Source organism: Chaetodon trifascialis, chromosome 9 (assembly GCF_039877785.1).
Source record: "Chaetodon trifascialis isolate fChaTrf1 chromosome 9, fChaTrf1.hap1, whole genome shotgun sequence".
NCBI lineage: Eukaryota > Metazoa > Chordata > Actinopteri > Chaetodontiformes > Chaetodontidae > Chaetodon > Chaetodon trifascialis.
The window spans coordinates 24,555,444-24,577,751 of record NC_092064.1 but is presented as its reverse complement, the minus strand read 5'-3'; the positions used below and the strand labels follow the sequence as shown (position 1 = coordinate 24,577,751).

The following is a 22,308-nucleotide window of genomic DNA, read 5'->3' as shown; positions in this document are numbered from 1 at the left end:
TGTGGACCCCCTCGGGCAAATCACAACATTGCAGATGTAGCTCAATAATGTGAGAGAAAGCCTGTCAAAACAACAACAACAACAAACAATCAAAGTTGCTGTATACCGTAGTCGAAGTTGAAAGAGCAATGATTACAAGATTAGCATCCAACAGCTAGTAAAGCCAAAATGGTCAAAGGGCAGAGGTCACTCTCCTGGAGGAGTCCTCGACAGACACTGGCTGATTTCCATTCTCGGGCGTCTGGGTATCAGAACTCGATGCTGCACTTTGAAACATAGACGAGGGGCCGAGTGGTCGGTTTGTGAAATCTGCTGCTGAAACACTGCAGCCAGAGGTGAATCAATCTGACTTTGTTCTGTCGGGGATATGGTGACGTTTGTTTATGTAGTCTGTTCAGGTGGACTGTCCACCAGGCCAGGAGTGACATGACATGGCTTAGAGATGGGTGCAGGTCCATCTGTGGTTTAAAAAAAAAAAAAGTTATTTCCACTGGCTGAAACAAGGCAGAGAGAAATTGATCCTGGCACACTGGCAGCATTTGTCCCCGGGGAACAGCCGATTTGTCCTACAGTATTGGAGGGGTATGCACTGTGGTCAGGCCGTCAGCTGGAGGAAGCATCTGATCGATTGTCACGGGATTGGTTATTGTCAGAGATGGCTGATGTACTCATACACAGACCTTCTGGTGAATGCATCTTCTTGACATGATTTGGATTTTCTTTTTTTTATTATTCTGCAGTTTCTGTGTGTGCTTCTCAATCACTTTACTAACCTGCAAAAACAAAACATTAAATCATGAAATTTGTCAGAGCCTTGCTTGCTACTAAAGGATGTGGTAGACTTTAGAGCATTTGGAGGCCGAGTCTCCTCGTGCAGCTGTGCACTGCAGTGAGCTCTGTGGTTGTCGTGTCTGGACCACTGACAAAGGTCAGGAGGTCACAGAAGCGTTGAGAAGATGCTCTGATTTGAAGACTGGGAAATACAATAGAGTTTGTGAATATGTAGAGGAAACATGACACCACTCAACTAATTCCCTCCAGATTAGGATTACAGCAAACACATGAAGAGGAGGGCTAGAACATAACATCCCTCGTCATATTCAAGATCATGTTTGGACCAGCAGGCGAACACAGGCCTGAATCCACGCTCGTGTCTCCTTTATATTCAAGACCATTGATTTACATATTGAGGTTTAAACAAGTAGTCAAGTACAGTGTATTATATAGGTCAATATCACAATCTGTCCAGTATATGACAGCCTCCTTAGATCCGTAGAGTAAATCTAGACATCACACTCTACTGAGCCACAAAGACAGTGAAAACAGGTTCATGTTCCCATAATGCTTTAAGATACCAGCAGAAAGGAACAGAGAGAAGTCACAAGTTTGTCCATCAAGATCTTTAAGTTGGACAGCCTGATCAGCAAACTGTGACCTTTTTTAAAATAACCTTCCAAACTTTGAAGATAAGTAAATTATGCCTTCAGCAGGCCAGCTGGATAAAAGCCCTGTAATAAAGTAAGTGTGTTTGCATCAGGTTGAAAAAATGCTGATAGCCACAAAAGTGTGTGAGTGTGTGTGACCTAGACCCACTCCGTCAGGTATTCATGTGAGATGGAGACCTATGGAGCACTGACAGAAACACATGCAAACTACCCATCAGGGGGTCCTCTGCTCGCACTTAAGTGATGTTCATTAGTTCTTGTTTGGAATGCGTCCTTCAGCCGCTGATCACGTACATCCACGCGCTGCTGTGTCTGAACCACTTCATTACATCACCTACACCTGCGCGTGAGTTTGTCTCCGAAAAGGACAGGTAGGAATTTGTATCGTTAGCCACTCGCCTCGGTCACCAGGTTAACCTCAACGCGAACGCATCGCATGCGCGCACTGGGCGCGCTCTGGCTGTAACGTGCACGACACCCGAGCGGTCCGGTGTAAATCACCGCAATGGCAGAGGAGTAGGGGAGGGTGGAGGACACCGGCTACAGCCCTGCCTCCTCCCTGCATGTGAGCGCACAGCAGAGTAGACACACGGCAGGCGCGCAGGCAGAGCACCATCACAGGGGCAACAAAGGGACGCATGGTTCATCCAAGGCATCAGATGAATAAATGATTCATTGAGATAAGTTCCGCTCATAGATCCACGTTTTACTGCATCTGTCCTGTCCTCACCTCAAAGGTAAGAGCGATTGCACCATCTGAAGGCAACCATATGTTCTATGCGGTTTCATTGCCTGATCTTAGCGTTATTTTGCTCTTATTTACAGTAAGCTTCCAGCTAAGGTCCCTAAACAGGCTACTATACTATTGATGTTTTGCTATCCTCTGCAGATGCATGTAAATTTCATTGCTATGAACATTGAATTGGAGAGCTACCAGTGAGCATGAAATGGGTGTGACATGTTCACTTCATAATGTGTGTATGAGCATCAGTGGCAGCATCAATGCTTGTAGAGGTGTAAGCAGCCCGGTTCCTCTCATGTATTAAGGAAGTTCAAGTTAAAGAGCCTATGCGAATAGTAAGCATTCTCCTTGTGTTATTTAGGGTATAATAGCACTGCACAGTCATGGAGCTGGAGCACTTCGATGAGCGGGACAAGGCTCAGAGATACACCCGGAGGGGCTCGAGAGGGAATGGGCTCCCCAGTCCCACTCACAGTGCTCACTGCAGCCTGTACAGAACCAGGACACTGCAAGCACTGAGCTCAGAAAAGAAGGCCAAGAAGATCCGTTTCTACCGCAATGGGGACCGTTACTTCAAAGGGATTGTGTATGCCATTTCTCAGGAGAGATTTAGGTCCATAGAAGCACTCCTGGCTGACCTCACAAGATCACTGTCAGATAATGTCAACTTGCCACAGGGGGTGCGGACCATATACACCATCGATGGGACAACAAGGATCACCAGCATGGACCAGCTGGTGGAAGGTGAGTCGTGTTCCTGAATTAATGTCAGTTTTCCCACAGATTTAGTTTATATGGAGTAGTGAAAGTTAAAGACTCCATCAAGGTTAACAGCTGATGCAGGTCGACACAAAATGCATGACGTCTGCAGTCCAGAGCAGAGGTAGATGATGTTGCTTTTTGTGTCTTTGCTTGTTTTTGTGCATAACTAGAACATCTCTTAATGTGTCTGCAGGAGAGAGCTATGTTTGTGCATCCATAGAGCCCTACAAGAAGGTGGACTACACAAAGAATGTAAATCCCAACTGGTCAGTTGGTGCTAGGACTCTCGTGTCCGTCCGTGAACCTTCCTCCCTCGGCAGTGGCAAGAGTGGACACCTAGAAACCAGAGAGAGCAAGGACTTTATCAAGCCCAAACTGGTAACCATCGTCCGCAGTGGAGTAAAGCCCCGCAAGGCCGTACGGATCTTGCTCAACAAGAAGACCGCACACTCCTTTGAGCAAGTCATGACTGACATCACAGACGCCATTAAGCTGGACTCTGGAGTCGTCAAAAGGCTATATACTGTTGACGGCAAGATGGTAGGTGCTATCATCTCAAGTGGTGATTCTGTGAACCTCACTTCTGTTGATTTTTCAGACTTAAGATATTAACAAACGCAGGTTTTTAAGGTTTACTGGAGAACAAACCAAAAAGATCCCAATATAACAGCACAGATGAATTATTGTGTGTGGAGAACAGGCCTTGGTTAACTGTTAACTGTGTGTAATGCTGCTGAGCTGTGGTCACACTATGAAGTACACAGCCCATATTAGGTTTTATAGCTGCACACGCGTGTATATATAAAATGTGACATACTGTATACCTGTCAAGGTAATCACCTGTCTGTGCATGTCTTTCAGTGCCCTCTTACCCAGAGAGGAAGCATTAAACATGTCTTTCTAGGTGCATGCTACACTTAAAGTGGCATAAGTTGCTTGAAAAACGTCTCAGTGAATATTTGGATGAGTTTGATGTTGTGACTCTGGTTGTGTTGTGCTTGCAGTTGGTGAAACTGGTTGCACTTTTGTAGCTAACATTGGCTAATCTGCATTTTTGAAAAAGTGACCTAATTTCCACACATGTAAGAGATGCTAACCCACTCATGTAGCCCATATTCTAGTTTGTTTATTTACAGTATGCTTATATCAAACTAATGACTGCAGCTAAAACAGCCAGGATAACCTTACGTGCTCTATACCTGAGAGAGTGCCATTATTTTACACCTTTTGCTCAACCACTGATACGTTAATTGCTTACAAGAGAGGAAGAGGGAAGGATGCTTTTGCTGGATAGAAGTCAAAGGAGCCTGGCACGACCTCTGCACATCTGTTCATAGCTTGACTGTGTACAGTATCCAGATACATTTGGACGTGTGGACAGGTATTCTGCCATTTTGTCTTAAATATTCTCTCCACGTTCTGTCTTCCCATTTGTGGCACTGTGTCTCAGCTTATCTCAGCACACTGCACACGAGGCAGACGTGGCACACATTTGCCATCAACGCACATTTAGTTTATCTAGCACAGTGAGGGAAATTTGAGGTTTTAGAGAAACTGGAGCTTTGCCTCTGACATTAGAGGTGGTCTGTTCTGTCCTCCGTTCACGTCTCGGAGAATTGCTTCCTTACCCGAAGAGAGAGCCCAGTAGGTTCAACGTCAGCTGGGAATATTTGCTAAATGTATTACAAGAAATAGGTTTCTAGGACTCCTTGTCCTTTCCCTCCCAAACAGTAGCACATTATTGAATGATATTCACTTAGTAAGTTAGCACCAGAGAGACAATGTGATCAGTGTTTTAGCACCTAAATACCAAACTTCTTGCACTCTCCTTTCTTATATAAACATACATATATGCATTGTATTGAACTTTCTGGACAGTAGTCATTATTTACAGTATCATACTTTGGTGCCATTGATAATTCTTGGCTTAAGTCCCCTATTTCACACCACATTGTACCCTTATATATTACGTTAATTAACATTCTGGATGTTATTACCATTACAGGGGATGTTGGATTTGCTTGATGAGATGAGGTGGAAGGGCAAGAGGACGTAGAACTGAAACTAAAAGTATTCATGAACTCCATCACCTTCACTCTACATTAGTCACCTTATCACAAAATATAATGAGGTTTTTTTTTTTTTTTCCTCTGATGGTTTCTATGGTGACATGGTTTCCTGAGCTGGTTGCTAAGGAACAGCCTCTGCGGCAGAGCGGTGCAGTAGTGATGTCAGGACTGTAGGTGTAGTGTGAGAGGGCTCACACTGTAGATGCAGCGCTCGGTCTGTCGGCCTTATTATGCACATGGCGGCAAGACGGAGCACATGGCTGAAGAATAATCCCTGGATGGGAGCTGCTCTGTGTGTAGAGGGAACAGTTGGGGGTTTCACACCAACAAACAAATCTGCCTTCACAAATGCTCTGAATTATTTTAGGAATACAGATTGTTTCGCAAAGCATGAACTGACATGAAATTGCAGTTTCTTTCTGTCGTTCTGCGTTTGTCTGTCAAACAGTAAATGCTAGATATCGTTGCTTCTTCAGGGTTTTAGTGTCATCTATGCCTTCCTAATGATAAACTAGTGTGCTGTGTGCTTGGCAGTGCAGATCTGTGCTCTAGTTCCTGTGCTTTTTGTAGTTTTTGCCATGTTGTGGCTCCAGATGGCCAAATAAACCCCTGTGGGCATCAAAGTGCCTGTTTTCATGGGTGTTTAACCTTTGGTAATTGACCTGCTTGTGGTTTTTGGTCCTGAGACGATGGCAGTCAGTAGAAGCAACTAATACTAGCAAGTTTGTTTTAGAAACATGTTCAGAATTTCCAAACGCAATCATTCAATCTTACTATTTATTTAATTAAAATTGTATGTCTATTTCACCCTCTTGATTCCTCTGCTGCACAATCAATCTGCTGATTTCTGTTTTTACTCATATTTGAACTTATGATTCATGTTTCTATTAGTGGATCCGCTTAGCAGGTCGCTCTGCTTCATGGCCGTAATCCCTCCATACTGCTGAGTCACTCTGTAATGGTGCTCTGCTATGAGAGTGAGGCTCAGCATGCCCACATGGACATGACAAAGTTAACGATCCTAGACTGTGCTTTATAAACCTGGAATGACTGATTACTGATAAAACATTATCCACGCTCAGAGCATTACACACAGAAGGCAGAGAGGAAGCGATTTAGGAACAGACAAGGCCCTTTGAGGCACAAAAACATGGCCTGGTGTGATCCTGCTGCTGTGTGTGTGTGTGTGTGATAGAGCAGAGAACGTTTGCGTGGCTGAATATGTCTAAGGAGACTTACCCCACGGCGCTCCAACACCCACTGTAATGGATATGGCTTTGCACCATAATTGTGTTATGCATACCGCTAACTTCCCTGTGTGTTAGTCAACAGTTCTTGCTGAAATAGATGTCGACACAGCACCCGAGGACAGTTCCTGGCTTGACATCAATGCACGAAAGCAGAGGTTTAATGCTCCATGGTAAAATTAGGCATCAGTAGATTTGATAAACAGCCCATTCATGCTTTAGAGATTAAATACAGAGAGGAAGCGGTTATGAGATTCATGGGGCTCTATGTGCCAGAGAGCAGAATCTAACTGATGTTTCCAATTCATTCCCTCATGTTGACCTTGACTCTGTCATTTCCTTGTTTGGCCCGTGTGCCCACAATTAATCTCCATTGTTTTCTGCTCATGCCACAGATGTCACTTCTGCGTGATGCATAGTGACTATTTGCCCTTTCTAGAAACCTGATGGAGGCATTATTCATAATATTCATTAACAATCGACGGACTAACTACCTTTTGGTACAAATGTAAGATAGTGAAAAGTGTATAGTGCTCTTCCTGCTGAAATAAATGCTATTTAATGTAAGAAATCATTGTTAAACCTCAACATTTTTAAACCTCTCACTGTGACTAAAGGGGAGAAAGAAGGATGAGGGAGATAGGGAGGCTGTCTGGCTTTCCTCACACCTACTGCTGTGACTTGGCTGTTAAACACAGAGCAGCGACTCCCTCATTGTCCCACTGCATTTGGCATCGAGAAGAAATTTTCTCTGTTATCCTCTTTTTTTGTTCTGATGCTTGAGCTGAAGTTGAAGTTGCTGTTTTACTTAAATTGAAATGCTGCAGAAGTGTACAGCTTGTCAAATGAGTCCTGTGAGCTATGTATATAGCAAATATAGGGTCTGCATTATTAAATATAAGTAATCATTGCAGAGATGCACAAATTGTTAAGTCATTTTATATTTCAATTAACAACAGTCCTATCTCATGATTATCAGTGGGTGGTTTAACATGACTTCTGAACATGCTGACACACAGTTAATCATGTTATGAAGCTTTCCAAAGTCGCCTTCATGCCATGACCTGTCCTATATTACTGTGATAAATTTAGTCATCAGCAAGCAAGCCTTTTTGAAAAATGTTGTGAAATGGTCTCCTTTCTTTCTGCTGCCGAGAGTCAGACATTGTTAGAACTTAAGGGCTAAATATAGAAACTGGACTTTATGATTAGGAACGCTGGAAATGTGTGGGCGAGTGTAATGGCTTGTATGTGTGTTATTGTGTGCTTGGGTTGTGGCCGTGCCCTTATGAATGCCCTCACGGAGCTGACTTGCACTTATTAAGGCAGCTATTACTCATATCCGTCTTTGAGGCAACTGCAGAATCCTGCAGCAGACCTGTGTTGAATCTTTGATTGTGTTTGTCTGTTGAGTTACATCCACTCCTCTTTCTACTGGACTGCTGTGTTCTTCTGAGCATGGGGACATACAATAGATTATGGAAAACAAGTACATTACAGCAAATAATTGACCTCCAATCCCTGAAAATGAATTATTACAGGGTTAAAATTATACATGCCAGGTGACCCTGAACCACTTGACTGGCTGTTGTGTTCAACCTTCCACTTCAAAGAGGAGATTCAGCACCCTGGAGAGCTCCACCTGTCCACTGGTAGAGATTTGTTTTAGTACCAGTTTGTGTCTTTTGTGTAATCTATGGTCTTTACCATGGCTCAGATGGATGATTTTAATAGCATTCGTACCTCCCATTGTGTGTTCTTTCTTCAGGAATGCTTGTGTTGGAGGAAATCACAGACTAAACCCTGGCGATCAATATTTGCACAGGATGCTACAGAACAGCAAGGAGTGTTTGTGCCTGTGTGTGTGTGTTAGGGGGGATGGTAGGACTGATGGAGCTGCTGTGTCACTGAGCCAGCAGGCATAAGTAATCAATATAAAGCAGCAGATTCATGATTGCCATCGTTTTTGCTGTTCCATTATGAGTTCGAGGTACTCTTATTTAAAAGTTGCATATAAAAAATAAAGAGTGGCTCTCATGAAATCAGTGATCCACATTTGGACTGAGATCTTACATGAAGCAGCTCATATTTTGTCACTCTTAACCCGGACACTGTCGTTGATTATGTCTCTGTTCATAGCTTTTAACCCTTAGTAGTAATTGTCTACCATCTAGATCTGATTCCATCGTCCTGTTGTGGAATAATGTCATTTCTGTCCAGACAGATTTACGTATTGCTTATTGTAACTTCAAACTGTCAGCCATTTTTTTTTTTCTATTGGACCATTGTAAGATCGAGATAGGGAGGGACAGGGGGTGCATGAAACCAGATTTGAACCCACAGTGTCAAGTGACAAGGTGTTCTATGTTACTCCGTTTTACCAGCCTGGGGGTGAGGCTGTTCTATTGCCTGCACTTTGTACTGGTGCTCCAGATAGGATCTAACGGCGATCTTAAAGTAGCCGTGTCCCTCTCATCGTCTCAAACTCATCTGAGATTCTGTCTGGTCTCCATGGCAACGGCTGTGTAGCGCCCCTCCCTTTGGGATCTGTCGCTCTTCTGGAGGAGGGGTGAGGGGGCAGGGGCTGTCAGAGGGGGGTGTCTGCAGAGAAAAGGGCCATATTAAGCCACACTGTGTGAGCAATTTTTATTAGAAATTTTCATGGCTGAATGACCTTTAGCTGTTTGGAGGTACTTTTGCTGCAGGTTACTGATAAACCAATCCCTTTGTGTGGCGGGTAATCCAGGATTTCATTATTCTGGATAAAGTCAAGAAATGAAAGCTCCATAATTTGTATTTTCTTAATTATTGTCTATTTTAAAAACGTCTTCCAAAATAATCTGACATTTGTACAATGGAAACCAGAATATTGGCACATCATTACTTAAGATAGCATTTAATATAAAGTATGGTTAGAGGGCAGTCGGGCTGAGACATGGTGGCTTTCTCGTCTGGCCCTCTTTGCTCTATGTCTCAGCACTTAAGTCACGAGCCGTCACCCTGATGAACAGTTAGCAGGCATACAGCATCACTAACCCTCTGACACCAAAACATCCACTGATTGACCATTTATCATTCATTAATGCAGATTTAACATGTACATTCACTCACTGTCAACATGAATCCCTGCACGCTGTTAATTCCATTGTATATATTGTTTATTGCCTCATCAATCTTTGTTCATATTGTTTATTGTTAATTTTAGATTTTTGCACGACTTAACTTACTCATTCATTTATTTTTTGTGTGCAATGGAATGATTATACCAGAGTCACACTCCTTGAATGTACACACACATTTGGCCAATAAAGTTGACTGTGAACATTTTCATTTCTCACACGTAAAAATGAAGAGCAAAAGAGGCAAAACTGTACACACATGAAAAGGGTTTTTATATATAGGTACATTTAATGTTTGTGCTCCATCTCATTCGAGATGCCCTCACATCCCACCCATCGCAATAACACTATAACTGGAAATCATCATAACTGAAATATTTGACCTTGCAGGCTCGCAAAAGAGCTTTTCATGGCTATAGTGGGCTTCCACATTGTTGGTGTAATTGATGGGAGTTATTTTTATGATGAAGTTATGTCAACTGATAGTTAATACTAATATTACTTGGATGTCGATGTAAAGCAGTAGCTTGAATAGTCCAGTAGGTGTCGCTGCAACGCGGTGTTTCCCCCTGATTTAGCAATTATGGCTGTTTGGGCTCGTACAGGACACCGTAGTTATAAAGTTTGTTCCGTGTGAGTTGCCGTCGTTTGCTTATAACGTTCCCCTGCTTCGTAAGGTTTGTGCAGTGGCCTACTTCTCCTTAAAATATCTTATTTAAAAACAGTCATTTAATCTGTTCAGCTAATGTGTTTTTTAAGACGTTGATTTATATTTTGGCGTCAGTTTGAGGCGAGCTCTTGTGTTTTGTATGTGGATGTCGGCCGCCATGTTGGCTAGCTTGTGTACCAGTGGAGCGCACCTAAAGTTTCTAAAATCACTCCGAAGTTCGGTCTCCCTGCTAGAAATTTTCAGGCTAAGTTAGGAGCTCTCTGAATGTGAATACAACCCCTGGTTTTGAGGGATAATATGAACTAGTTTTGAGTTTTTGAGGGGTATTGTTGCAATGAGTTGGTCCCAGTGTTTAAGTGTAGCGCGAAACTAGTGATTAACAATTTTAGTTTTGTACTGTAGTATCACAGTGTCTTAATAAATTCGCATCACTTTTACTCATCTTTGTCACTATTATTTCTTAATTTGTTACTGCTGGCCTTAGTCTTACTGTGACATTGATAAGGGAGAGGAGGGAAGAAGAGGGATGAATGGATCCTTGAGCTGATGAAGACACAATGCTGTATGGTGTCATAAACTTGAAGGTATGAGCTTGTTCTAATTCAGTTGCTATTATGTTTTCCAGAGTCAATTCCACTTCAAAATTATATTTTTTAATAAGCTTTTTTTTTTATTGCATTTCTAGATTGTTTGATTGAGTTGTTTTCTCTTTCCATCCATCCATTACCATGAAGCACATCAATAACCTTTTTGAGAAGAAGGTCAGGACTGCATCAGCGTCTTCATTTATTTATGACAGTGCATCCTCTGTGATGGGCTTCAGCGTTAATGAGAGCAGCAGAGGCAGCAACTGGTTCGTCATTTAGTTTCTCCTCGTAGAAAAGTGAAAAAGATAAAAGGGTATGTGGTGACCGTCTTATTTTGACACAAGTTCGAAAGCATCAAAGCCGTCCTTTGGATAAACGTCACCTTTAACATCTTACCAAATAGCAATTTATCACAATTTCACATTTCAGGCTTATTTTTTTGGATTTATTTTGTAATACCTTTATTTTGTTATGCCCTCACACATCAGATTTGGGCTTAAAGATGCAGTAAATTGTATAAAAACTTCAATTTGAGGAATAATATGCTCACTGTGTCTCGATGTGATTGCCTCCCTGAACAAATTTTAACATTATTTTATATTGAATATTCAAAGACAATGGAGGGCAGTTAACGTTACAACACAAGGGACTGAAGCAGTTTAATTACCAGCAGATGCCATTGTCACAGACTGTACTGAATAATATCCAACAGGTTTGAGAGAAGCTTTTCTTCTCTTTGTAGTCACCCAAGAGACATTTTCATATGCAACCAGGCTGATACACCATTTGAGGGAAATGTTAATTGCATTATTCATATGCTGTACACACTGTAGCGCTGGTTTCTCTTTCTGCTTTGGCCATTTTGAATATGCAGTTACAGCGTGTCTGCTCAGCTGTAGTCACACATCATTAATCCAGCCGTGTTGAGATGACCTTAATGTTGTTTTTGATCAATAAAAAAGATGTGCTTTATGTTCTGACAAGTATTTAATCAAGATTTGGGAAGATTTCCCCAAATCTAATGACTCATGGTAGGTCAAGGCTAAAAAGTGATTTGTTGATAAATTATTTCTGAAGTCACAGTGATGCTTTGTGTGGAGCTGTTTGAGTTTTTTAATGAACAACCCTGATTCCAAATAAGTTAATATGTAAACACAAACAGAACTCAGCAACATCTGCAAATGAGCTTTACTGACAACAGTTTTATCAAGTCTTCCCAACCCATGTAGTAACATCCTTTATCCAATCATGTGTTCACAAAGTGGTGAACCTCGCTCTTTCCAGGATGCCTCTTTCATACCCAATCATGACACTATCACCTGTTACCAATGAACCTTTTTACCTGTGGAAACAGGTGTTTTTGGAGCGTTCCACAACTTTCCCAGTCTTCTGTTGCTCCTGTCCAAATGTATTGGAAGCATGTTGCTGCGTCAGATTCAGAGTAAGCAGATATTTACAAAAATCAATGAAGCTGATGAGCTCAAACATCAGATATATACTCTCTGTACTGTTTTAAATTGAGTGTGCAGGCCTACATCAAAAAGGAAATAATCAGATTCTCTTTCATTTTTGTTTTCCACACACAGTCCAGACTTTCCTGGATTTGCTTTATCTGCTGTCTGTCTTAGGATAAACTGCTCTGTGTCCTTCTGATTGCACAAAATCGACTTGTCTTTGTTTTAATATGATAAAATTTCTGCAGTGTCCAGTTTGAAATAGAAAAAAATCTTGGTTTGACTTGATCATCGATAGAATCACAATATAACTGCGAACTGTAATTACAGATTTAATCAGATCATTTCGATGTATATTTTCAATTCCCTCTCTTTGAACTGATCACCAGCCTCGTGATGATGGCACATTTGAGTGTGAGGTGGAGTATTTCATGCAGTGTATTTTTTTAAGGATGTCATCGTTGCTGTGGTAATACACCATCTGAAAACGATATGACTCTCTGAGGTATTTCTGGGCTGTTGCTCACTGCCCTCACACACTGAAATGTGACTCGATCTCTTCTGAGATGCTCCATTAAAGTTTGGAAGAAGCCCAAAACGGATTAGGGAGTGCAGCAACAGACACTGTCAGTGCACTGATTGAAAAGTAATACTCACACTTGTATGGCTCTCGTGCTTGTTTTATTTATTTATTTTTTTTGCTATTTCAAGACAACATTAGCCTCTTTTGAATTAATATTTGGAGACCACACGTTGCATATCAAACTGTAACTGACAGAAACATCTCCATCTTTTAAAAGGTCACCTGCCTGCAGGACTTTTTCGGGGAGGATGATATATTCTTCGCCTGCGGCCCTGAGAAGTTCCGTTATCAGGATGACTTCAACTTGGATGAAAATGGTAAAAATCTTTAATTTCTATGAGGCTTGGATCACTCAGTGGGCAGAGTGGAGGCCTGACACATCTCAGGTTTTGTGTTGTTTGTGGCTCCTCATGCCATCAACTTAAACCTCCTTTGTGGCTCACGTAAACACTGAAGATCCCAAAAGTAGAAGTATTATTGTACTACTTCTTGCAAGTTTGTACTCATATATATGATCATTTATAGAGACCGCTGCTCGCTGAAGGCCTCAGTGGAGCTGTGTTACAGCTTCAGCACAGAATAAAGTTGCATTTGGTGTAGTGAGGACTGAAGTACAGATTTGCTTCATGTTGAATACAGATGGTACGAAGGACATTGTCCTCATTCATTCACATGACCTTGTTTCATAGCTGTGAAGTGTGTGTGTGTGTGTGTTTGATGAATGCGCAGGTCAGAATAGAGAGGATGTCCTCACTCTGCAGCTGCAGACGTTCTCATGTCTTTTCTTTCTTTCTCTGCAGAATGCCGGGTGGCAAAGTCTGCATCATATGGCCGCCTCCCCTCTTTGCAGGGTCGCTCTTCCCCGAGAGGTGGCGGGATGTCCCGAAGGAGCAAGTCCCCTTCATCCACTGGTTCAGGTGAGTGTGTGTGTGTCTGTTATGTCTTGACACAAAGAAACAATGGCATCGCTGTTGTTCTCACACTTCACACAGTGTTCTTATAAGATTATATGTGTACATTATGTATAAAAAGTACATTTTGGTTTATATGTCGTCGTTATGCTGACTGTTGGTTTCTGCTGCACCGACAGCTAATGGCACTGCAGGCAGTCAGCTGTCCACACCTCGATCTGGAAAGTCTCCAAGCCCCTCTCCAACCAGTCCAGCTAGCCTCCGAAGACGACAGGTAATAAAAGATGATGTTGCTATAAACAAGTCCTTTAAGGTTTATTTTATATGATGGCGTATATTTTAACAGAGAGGAAGAAGAAGTTTAACAATTCTCTTTGTCGATGAAGGATATTTAAAAGTATTTTAGTGACTACGAATTAAACAAACTCATTGTAGTTTATTGATGAGTAAATTTGATTCTTCAAAATATTGCCTCACAAATATTTGTGAGCCTCTTCAAGGCATGCATTATTGACTTAACTGTTTGTTTTTGTCGCTCAGTGATGCTGCTGGGATGCTGCCAGTGTTGTTTGTATTACTGAGAGATATTAAAAAGATGGCACAGGTGATCACAGGTCTGTGTACAGATATAAATATCGGCTAATATACGACAAAAAAGCAGCCAAACGTCACGTTCCCTCTGTCATCACAGGCTGTGTTTGTTCATGTGTTATGAAGCTTTTGTGCTTTCTTGTCGATGAAACTCCGTCTGCACTGCAGCACTGCGTTTGCGCTGTGATTATCATAGATCTGGGGAGGGCGAGCAAGTTCTGAGACTGCATAGCTCAGTCAACTCTGAAGCAAAATCCAGCTGCAACTGATACCATCATCAATTAATCATCAGGCTGACTGGGGTTGGTGTTGTGGCTGTGGCAGAGGATATTATTTCCTCTCAGTCCCTTTTCCAACCACGTGCCAGTCTTTATTCTGGTGGTAAGGTTAATATAATGTTTCACCACGCTTGATTTATTTCTATCTAATCTCAAACTGCGTACTGAAGGCTGGCAGAGTGGAACAAATAGGCTTTGTGTAAGCTGACTGTAATCACATTTTTACAAGCTTTGCCTTCTCTGAAGTTTGTGTAAAACAAGTGCATCAGTGTGTCTGGCTTCTCTTTCTCACTCCACGGCTGTCTCTTCTTTCCAGGGCTCTCAGCACAGTGGCTCCTCACTGTCTTTAGCTTCTACTAAGGTTTGCAGCTCCATGGATGAAGGAGATGGGCCTGGCAGCGAAGGTAAGACACAGTGAAAAGAGATTGTTTGCAAAAAAGGCTGCTATTTCTCCCTTTACGTCTAAGATTGTCTGTTGTTTTGCTCCACAGCTGAGTCGGTGGATGAGTACCCATCAATCCCTTCCTCCATAGCAGAGAGGTACAAAGTGGGGAGGGCTTTAGGGGATGGAAACTTTGCTGTGGTCAGAGAGTGTGTGGAGAGATCCACTGGAAGAGAGTACGCTCTGAAGATCATCAGCAAAGATAAATGCAGGGGAAAGGTGAGTAACACTGTCAAATGAACCTATTTAAAGGGCCAGTGTGAAAGATTCAGAGGTAAAATATGGAAGAAATGTATTATAATATTCATAATTATGTTGTCATTAGTACATATCATGTTTCTACAGTAGCCCAGAATGGACAAAGCAAGGGTTGAGGCGAGGGTATTCAGTTGGCTGCAGTCTGTAACGTCACCACTAGATTCCACTAAAGCCTACAAACTGGTCCTTTAAGCCTTGTCAGTGTTTACATGTTTTCCTTTGACTGAATGTCTTTTATCACCCAGGAGCACATGATCCAGAGTGAAGTGTCTATCCTTCGGCGTGTGAAACATCCCAACATCGTGCTTTTAATCGAGGAAATGGACACCAACAGTGAGCTGTATCTTGTAATGGAGCTGGTGAAGGTACTATTAGACAGTTCAAGCTCAAATGCTGTAAAAGTTGTATTTTAGGGCTCATTGTGATTTTTTTTCATCAGTACGTTTGGTTCTGTATTCACTCGAGTGTCATGATTTTATATTAGTCTAAAAAACAGATGAAGTGTTCATGTCAAACCCCCTGCAGCCTTTTTAGTACTCTCTCACATCCCAAATACTTTTTCTCCAGGGGGGCGATCTCTTCGATGCAATCACCTCCTCTAACAAATACACAGAACGAGACGCCAGCTGCATGCTCTTCAATCTGGCAAGCGCCATCAAGTACCTGCACAGTCTCAATATCGTCCACAGAGACATAAAACCAGAAAACCTTCTGGTAAGTATGGCACAAAGATTCTGGCAATGAGTGCAGCAATATGTAAAAGCTTCCCATCTTCAGTCCTCATGGGTTCATGTTCCCTGTTAATCCCCCTGCACATTCCCTCCAAAGTTTGCACGTACACGCTTCAAACTACCAACATTAAGGCATGAAACATACATGAATGCAACTATAAAACAATGAAATGAAAATACTGTACAGCTCCAAAAGGTATTTACTGCAGCATCTTTTCACTGTGGTCTGTTAGCACTCAGATTTCAAACACATCCCCTCTGTTAGCCTGACCCAGATCTAAAGCAGTCTGATCTATTACTCCAGAATTTAATTTTAGAAGATCATTCATTCACAACCGAAAAAAAGGAGACTGAGATTAAAACCAGACACTTTCCTCAAATATGAGTGGACTCAGTCACAGCAGCAGTTTCTTGCCCTTTGTTACTTGTTCATTTGTTAATATTCATGTGATGATTTAAGCCAAAATCTTAGTTTTACACTACAGTGACCATCTGTATTTGCAGTTGCTCTATTCTTCACAAATGAATTGAATGCTGTTCTTTTGCTGTACTTTTAAATGCGAATGAAGCAAATCCCTTTATTTCCCACCTCCTTGAAGTCATCTCTGTGCTCAATCATCACATGGAATGATTTGTGATTTCTCGCTTTCCCTTACACAGGTCTATGAACACCAAGATGGAAGTAAATCTCTGAAGCTAGGTGACTTTGGCTTGGCTACCGTTGTCAACGGGCCCCTGTACACTGTGTGCGGCACGCCCACCTATGTAGCACCAGAGATTGTTGCTGAGACGGGGTGAGTCAGAGCCATCTGAGCCATCTGAGGCATGAGCATTCGGGCATTTGCTGTGAAAGAAAGAAGAAAGAATTAGCATAAATCTAATCGAACTCATGGACTATTGCTGCTTGCAGATGTGTTTAGTCTCTGTCATATCTCGTATTTTCCTCTTCAATGACAGGTATGGCCTCAAGGTTGACATTTGGGCAGCTGGTGTCATCACTTACATACTGCTGTGTGGCTTTCCTCCTTTCCGTGGGTATGTGCTCCATTTTCAGGAGGTTTACTTTGATAAGAATGGTGTTTTAGCCACATCAGTCTGTTTCATTCAATCAAAATGTCGATGGCATGCCGTCTGAGGTTTATGAAATAGCTGTTTTTATCTCTACAGCAGTGGTGACGATCAGGAGGCTCTCTTTCAACAGATTTTGAAGGGCCTGCTTGATTTTCCTGCACCATACTGGGACAACGTGTCAGACGGTGCCAAGGTTTGTGTCTCCTCATCGGCCATTGTTACAGTATGAAGCACCAGAACCTGTCAGTGATCTGCTGTTCTGGTGTCTCAGGCTGCATTATTTTACTGGATGCTCATGGCTAACAAGTCTTTCTTTAGGCCCTGATCACAGGGATGCTGCAGGTAGAGGTGGATCAGAGATACACAGCGGTGCAGGTGCTCGATCACGCATGGGTCAATGTGAGTTCACCATTTTGAAGTCAGTGCTTTCAGCAGAATCAGCCGTGCACATACAAGCGCTGCTAAGAAGGAATATGCAGTGGGAAACAGCAGGTGGAGTTGCTCAAGGTTTGCTGTTTGTGTTTTCCAGGATGATGGCGTGTCAGAAAACGAGCACCAGCTGCCTGTGGCTGGGAAGATCAAGAAGCACTTCAACACCAGGCCCAAGCCCAACAGCACCACAGCAGGAGTGTCAGTCATTACAGTAAGCGCCGACCTGCAGCCTCCTTGCACCGACACTGCATGCATGATCGTGCTTTCGCTGCGATGCTTTGGATGTCATTCAAAATTGAAACCACCTGCAATTTTGAACTTTCAACTACAAGTGTGCAAAAGCTTTTTTTTTTCTATTAATCTTTTGGGTGCCATTAAAATTCCTTTTGTTTGAAGTTGAAGTGAGCATTGTCTGCTTTTGAAAGGCAGCAGATGAATCCATTATCCATCTTTCTGTTGTGATTTGCAAATTAGCAACTTCCCTGCTTTATTTTCTATACGATGCACTTCAGTTCATCCATATGCTTCTTGCTGCCGGGTCGTCCTGTGTGTGCTCTGGCGTCTCATCCTGACTGTCAGCACTGTTGTTAGAAGGTCTGGACTACAGTAACTAGGTTTTGGTAGATAAGATTTCTTGGAATAGTTTAAAAGTGGATTTTGAGCTGCATTTGTGCAATTGGCAGAAAGATAAAGAACTCATTCTGGAAGTCAGACTACCTATTTTTTACTACTTGCTATTGATGGGGGGAGGGAAAGAGTTGCATTCCTCTACATTTTTCATATCTTAGCCATTTTATTTACTTTGCAGGTAAGCCAAGCACTCAGTTGTCAGCTGCCAAATGGAAATATTTCCCTGTCAGTTGACGGAGTGTCAGCTGACAGTGAAATGACATTTTTCTGCCAGTTTTTTTCCCTCTCATCACAGCAGTTATAGCAGAAGTTTAGAGCTGTGCGCCTTAATGCTAATCAGCTCAGTGATGCTTTGAGTTCAAGGTGATCCTCTGAGTTGCGCTCGTCTCTCTCTGCTCAGCTGGACCAGGACTTAACCATCCAGAGGTCAGGGTCTTTGGACCACTACCAGCATCCAGGATTGTACTGGATAAGGTATGACACAGCATAGCGCTAATATGCAGTGCTTCCATGGCAAAGTGCTGGCAGTCTCCATTTCCCATCCCCCAAAGGGTTTGACCCTTAGTGGAGCCCTTTTCATGCCTCGCCCTTACTTACCTCATCAGAGCCATCACTTCATCTCACTAGTGCTGTGGCTGTTTCCTCTCGCCCGGTCGTGCAGTTGCTCTTTACTTACTCTGCATTCGAGGGTTCATGTGATGCTCTGAGCAGCTGGACTTTGCTTCATGAGTTTTGCATTTTTGTTCCTTTATAAGAAGTGCTGACAGAGAACACACGCCTAACACTGGCAGACCTGATGACCTCGTGTTGCTTTTTCTGGTTTAGTTAAGCATTGCACTAATATTCTGTGTCACAAGATGGAGTTAAGCTTTCTCAGTCACAAGACTTTACAGAACAGCACTGTTCTGTTCAGAAATGCAGCTTTTGAGACACAACTGCATGCTAACATTGGCTCATTTAACATTAACCAAGTGTCTCGCCGGTGGTTGAGTGGACAACACTTCCCATCTCTGTGGTTGTTTTGGAGAAGCTAACGGTAGCTGCTGTGTCACCCTCTCTCAGACCACGGCACTTGATAAAGAGAAGCAAGTTTTCCGACGAAGACGCCACCAGGATGTGAAGCTCACTCCCCACAGTTTCGGTGGCGGTGCGTCCCACGGCGCCAACTTGAGCCTCTCCCCTGCTGAGTTCACTTCTGAGTCTGAGGACCATTCCCCAAGTTCAGCTGACACTGTTCGTTCCCCCATCTCTCCGTTCTAACAGCCTTCCCGAGGCCACGGCACCGTCCACCCCTCCGTGGGAAAGTGGGAGAGGGTAAAATGGAAAGACCCACGATTGAGCCCAAGCCTGCTGACTTGGACTTTCACAGACTGCATACCTATCTGTACCGATTTTATTTTTCCCAAGCATCATGCTTTTATTCCAATTATAAAATGCATTGATCAGAATAAGTGCCACGTTAGTCTCTGGATCAAAGAATACACCTTAAGAGCATGCAACAGTTTTTAAATTTCCCTTTTCTGTCAAAAAACCCGCCAAACTGTTAAAAGCCTTATTTCCACACAGAAAGCACTGGTTTATTGTAGTACTCTAGAGCCCTCTACTGGTTCACATTGTATACTGCAGGAAAGACGACCCACTTCATGAGGCACGTCAGTTTTTATTGGGAATATTAAATAGCATGATATTGTGATATGCTCAGTACCTGTCACTTATCATGCTGATTTAAACAAACAAAAAAAAGCTTGTTGAACAATAACTCATTCAATATAGCATTAACAGTCACCTTTCTGTTGTACTGTATGACATCTAGATTACTGTGCTGTGGTACTTAAGATTCTGGTGCATAAACCTTAGACACACAGTCAAGAGGACTTAAGAAACTGAAAAGACGTGCTGTCATATTGTAACTTAAGCATCATCTGTACCGAACAGGTTGTTTTGTGTAGGACAAATACACTGGGAAGGTGCTGAGGACGCTAATGTTTGACTGACAGGTGTCCAGCTCACCTGTGTGCTTGAGGATGATTACAGTGGTTTTGTCAAATGTCTGTGAGAGTGGTTGTGATTCAGTGGTGGTTCAGATGAATGTCAGTGATGTGTAGTTGGTAGTAAGTGCATGTTTAAAGCCTTGCCTCGGCACATATGGATTTAAGTGCAATTAGGTGTACTGCCCATTGAGCACAGAGTTTTCCTACGAAATGCTGGAATGAGTGAGAACGGATCATTTGCAGGTGTTATTGGCAGCCAACAGACCACTTTTCTCTCTGGGGCAAGCAGCTCTCGTGTAACATGGATTTTTTTTTCCACACTGAAATAAGAAAGAAGTTAAATGTTGGTAAACACAACAGTGCTTCCAGTAAAACCCGTTCATTTGAAATATTTGTTCAGCACTTTTGTCACACTTTTGTATTAATCAGACCAAACCTGATGAAGACGTCTGGCTCACTATCCTGTTCGTACTGTATGTCCTCAGACCGCTTCATACTCTGGTTCACCAGAGACCAAATACTCATCGATGTCCTCCTCCCTTCATCAGAGACTGTAACCTGCATGTGTACTAATATACATCCTAAATCAGTTGTTCTGGTCTTCTACTGTTTGATATACGCCTGTCAGATATGAAACCACTTGTTGTCATTGTACACGCTGTCTTGGTGAACACGGTTCAGTTAAGGCAGACTATAGTCATACCACAGCTGAGTTAAGACTTGTAAATACGTATTTTAACAGAAATGTAACACACCACTGATTCTGTTGTAAAAGGGCTTTTAAGTTTTTGATTAGAGGAGCGTGAACCAAAAAGCACAAGGAAAGCAAGTTGTGATTGTGACTTTTTGGGAATGTGTTTGCTTTCGAGACTGTTTTTCATCATCTAAAAAAAAATGTGTAATGATTATATGCAGTTTGACGAAATGGTCCTCAGAGACTACGGGAAATGTCAGATGGAGAATGCGAATGCTGTATTATATTCATCCATATTCCATTAATGTAAGGATGTTATAAAACAATCGAAATGAGAACAAAAACTAGTAATACACTTCTTTTCAGTTCATGAGAAAAAAAAATCTGTTATGGTTCAAAAGCAAACCTCCAACAATGTACTCTGCAAAGACACCAAACCTGGAAATAAAAAGCCTTTAATTAAACTTGTGCATCAGCGACTTACCGTGAGTCAGAAAGTAACTGCAAGACAACTAAAAGTGGAGCCAGCAGGGGGCAGTATAATCAAACAGCACAAAAATGTCTTCAATAAAACTCCACCTTCAGTTCCTCATTTAGCATGCGTTCACTGAGTTATAGATATGTGTACTTTTGGATTACATTCATACATGCATGAATGTCAGTGGTCTACACTCTAGTAAAATCTCAAGAAATACTCCTGATGCTGGTATTTTTTTCAGTTTTATTAAAAACAACAAAAATAATGAAAGCAGTTGAATTTACAGTTATTGATTTTGATGTAATCATGTAAGCTTCAAACATGTGCAAAAACAGATTGTAGAATATGTAAATCATGACGTAAAACATATGATATGAAATCAAAACGCAAACTAATTCAAACAAATCACTGAGAAAACGTTATTTTTTCTTTTTTTCCGAACCAATTTAAAATCATAATAATGAAAAAAAAAAGATTTCACAGGTAAGCAAAGTAAACCCAATGCCTTCAGTCGCTCGCATGCAAGACTTCAGCTTTGGGTCGGGTGGCGTCTTGTAGCACCACGGGAAAAATCAGAATGCAAACTCAAAATCTATTTGCATATTTTAGTTCATTTTACATCGACAGCCTTCTCATTTCTCAATTCAACGCAGACGCAAAAGCTTCAATATCACCAGAAATAGACCAGAGTCATTCTTGGAAGACGAAACCTTCCTTAGACCCTTTCAGCATCCAGTCATAATATTGCTCACCAATGCGAGGTGTTACAGCATGAACTGGTGAATTCACAGATTGAAAATAGACAAACACTTTGTGCAAAAATAGGTAAACTGAAAAAACTGTGAGATGCACAAGTAACTGAATGTTGGCAGTGCCAACAATTGTCGAATGTCTTTAAAATGATGCGTCCTTCACAGCTTTGCCGCAAATACCTCAGCAGCTGCAGCGCACTGTCCAACAAATCTGGTGTTTAATCCTCTGGATATGTGTTTGGAAGAAACAAAAAAGACTGAACTGCTGTTCCAAATATCCCACTTCAATCACTCCTTACAGTAATCCATTTTAATTACTTGCCATCAATAAAGAAAATAGTCCTCAATTTAAAATAAATATGGATGTATCA

General features: G+C 42.0%; 1 protein-coding gene across 3 annotated transcripts; it reads left to right on the top strand.

The window, feature by feature from the left end:
- The first annotated feature begins 1,916 nt into the window (after positions 1 to 1,916).
- On the top strand, positions 1,917 to 22,287 carry LOC139336703 (serine/threonine-protein kinase DCLK1-like). Of its 3 annotated transcripts, XM_070970894.1 has the most exons (17): positions 2,017 to 2,182; positions 2,549 to 2,931; positions 3,143 to 3,489; positions 12,896 to 12,995; positions 13,479 to 13,595; positions 13,769 to 13,863; positions 14,775 to 14,862; positions 14,950 to 15,119; positions 15,404 to 15,523; positions 15,726 to 15,872; positions 16,550 to 16,683; positions 16,847 to 16,924; positions 17,057 to 17,153; positions 17,279 to 17,359; positions 17,490 to 17,603; positions 18,423 to 18,496; positions 19,085 to 21,037. In XM_070970894.1, exons 2-17 carry the CDS (start codon positions 2,571 to 2,573, stop codon positions 19,140 to 19,142), a joined length of 2,181 nt encoding a protein of 726 aa, XP_070826995.1. In that variant the 5' UTR covers positions 2,017 to 2,182; positions 2,549 to 2,570; the 3' UTR covers positions 19,143 to 21,037. The 3 variants fall into 3 exon arrangements, with proteins under 3 accessions (XP_070826993.1, XP_070826995.1, XP_070826994.1); XM_070970892.1 differs by lacking the exon at positions 18,423 to 18,496 and having other exon boundaries at positions 1,917 to 2,182; positions 19,085 to 22,287; XM_070970893.1 differs by lacking the exon at positions 18,423 to 18,496 and having other exon boundaries at positions 17,060 to 17,153; positions 19,085 to 21,628.
- Positions 22,288 to 22,308: the final 21 nt, after the last annotated feature.